At 57.4% G+C, this 209-nt stretch overlaps 1 protein-coding gene across 1 annotated transcript in view; it reads right to left on the bottom strand.

The window, feature by feature from the left end:
• Nucleotides 1-4: 4 nt before the first annotated feature.
• Nucleotides 5-209, bottom strand: part of LOC104521343 (intestinal-type alkaline phosphatase-like) — a gene marked incomplete at both ends in the record, with an annotated part of 2,073 nt that continues 1,868 nt past the window's right edge. Inside the window, 2 exon segments of the mRNA XM_010163307.2 lie at nt 5-45; nt 188-209. The exon segment at nt 188-209 is cut by the window's right edge and continues 190 nt beyond it. Coding sequence (XP_010161609.2) covers nt 5-45; nt 188-209 — 63 coding nt within the window.

Here is a 209-nt window from a genome sequence, read left to right as displayed (position 1 = left end):
TGCTGGTGTAGGCTCGCTTGTCCTTGGCTTTCTTAGGAGCCAGCCCTGGCACAGGGAAAGACACTGTCACACCCTGTCCCATCTGGGTATATCTCCCCAGCTCCTTGCCTTGGCCGGCTCAGCATCCAGTGGAAGCAAAAGGGAGAGATGGGAACAGGGATGTTCGTTGCTCCTCTCTGGGACCCACCAAAAATGGAGTTGCCACGCGG

The sequence above is a fragment of the Antrostomus carolinensis genome, unplaced genomic scaffold (genome assembly GCF_000700745.2).
Source record: "Antrostomus carolinensis isolate BGI_N321 unplaced genomic scaffold, ASM70074v2 scaffold42762, whole genome shotgun sequence".
In the NCBI taxonomy this organism is placed as follows: Eukaryota; Metazoa; Chordata; class Aves; order Caprimulgiformes; family Caprimulgidae; genus Antrostomus; species Antrostomus carolinensis.
The sequence above is the reverse complement of the archived record's forward strand: the minus strand, read 5'-3'. Positions and strand labels throughout refer to the sequence as shown.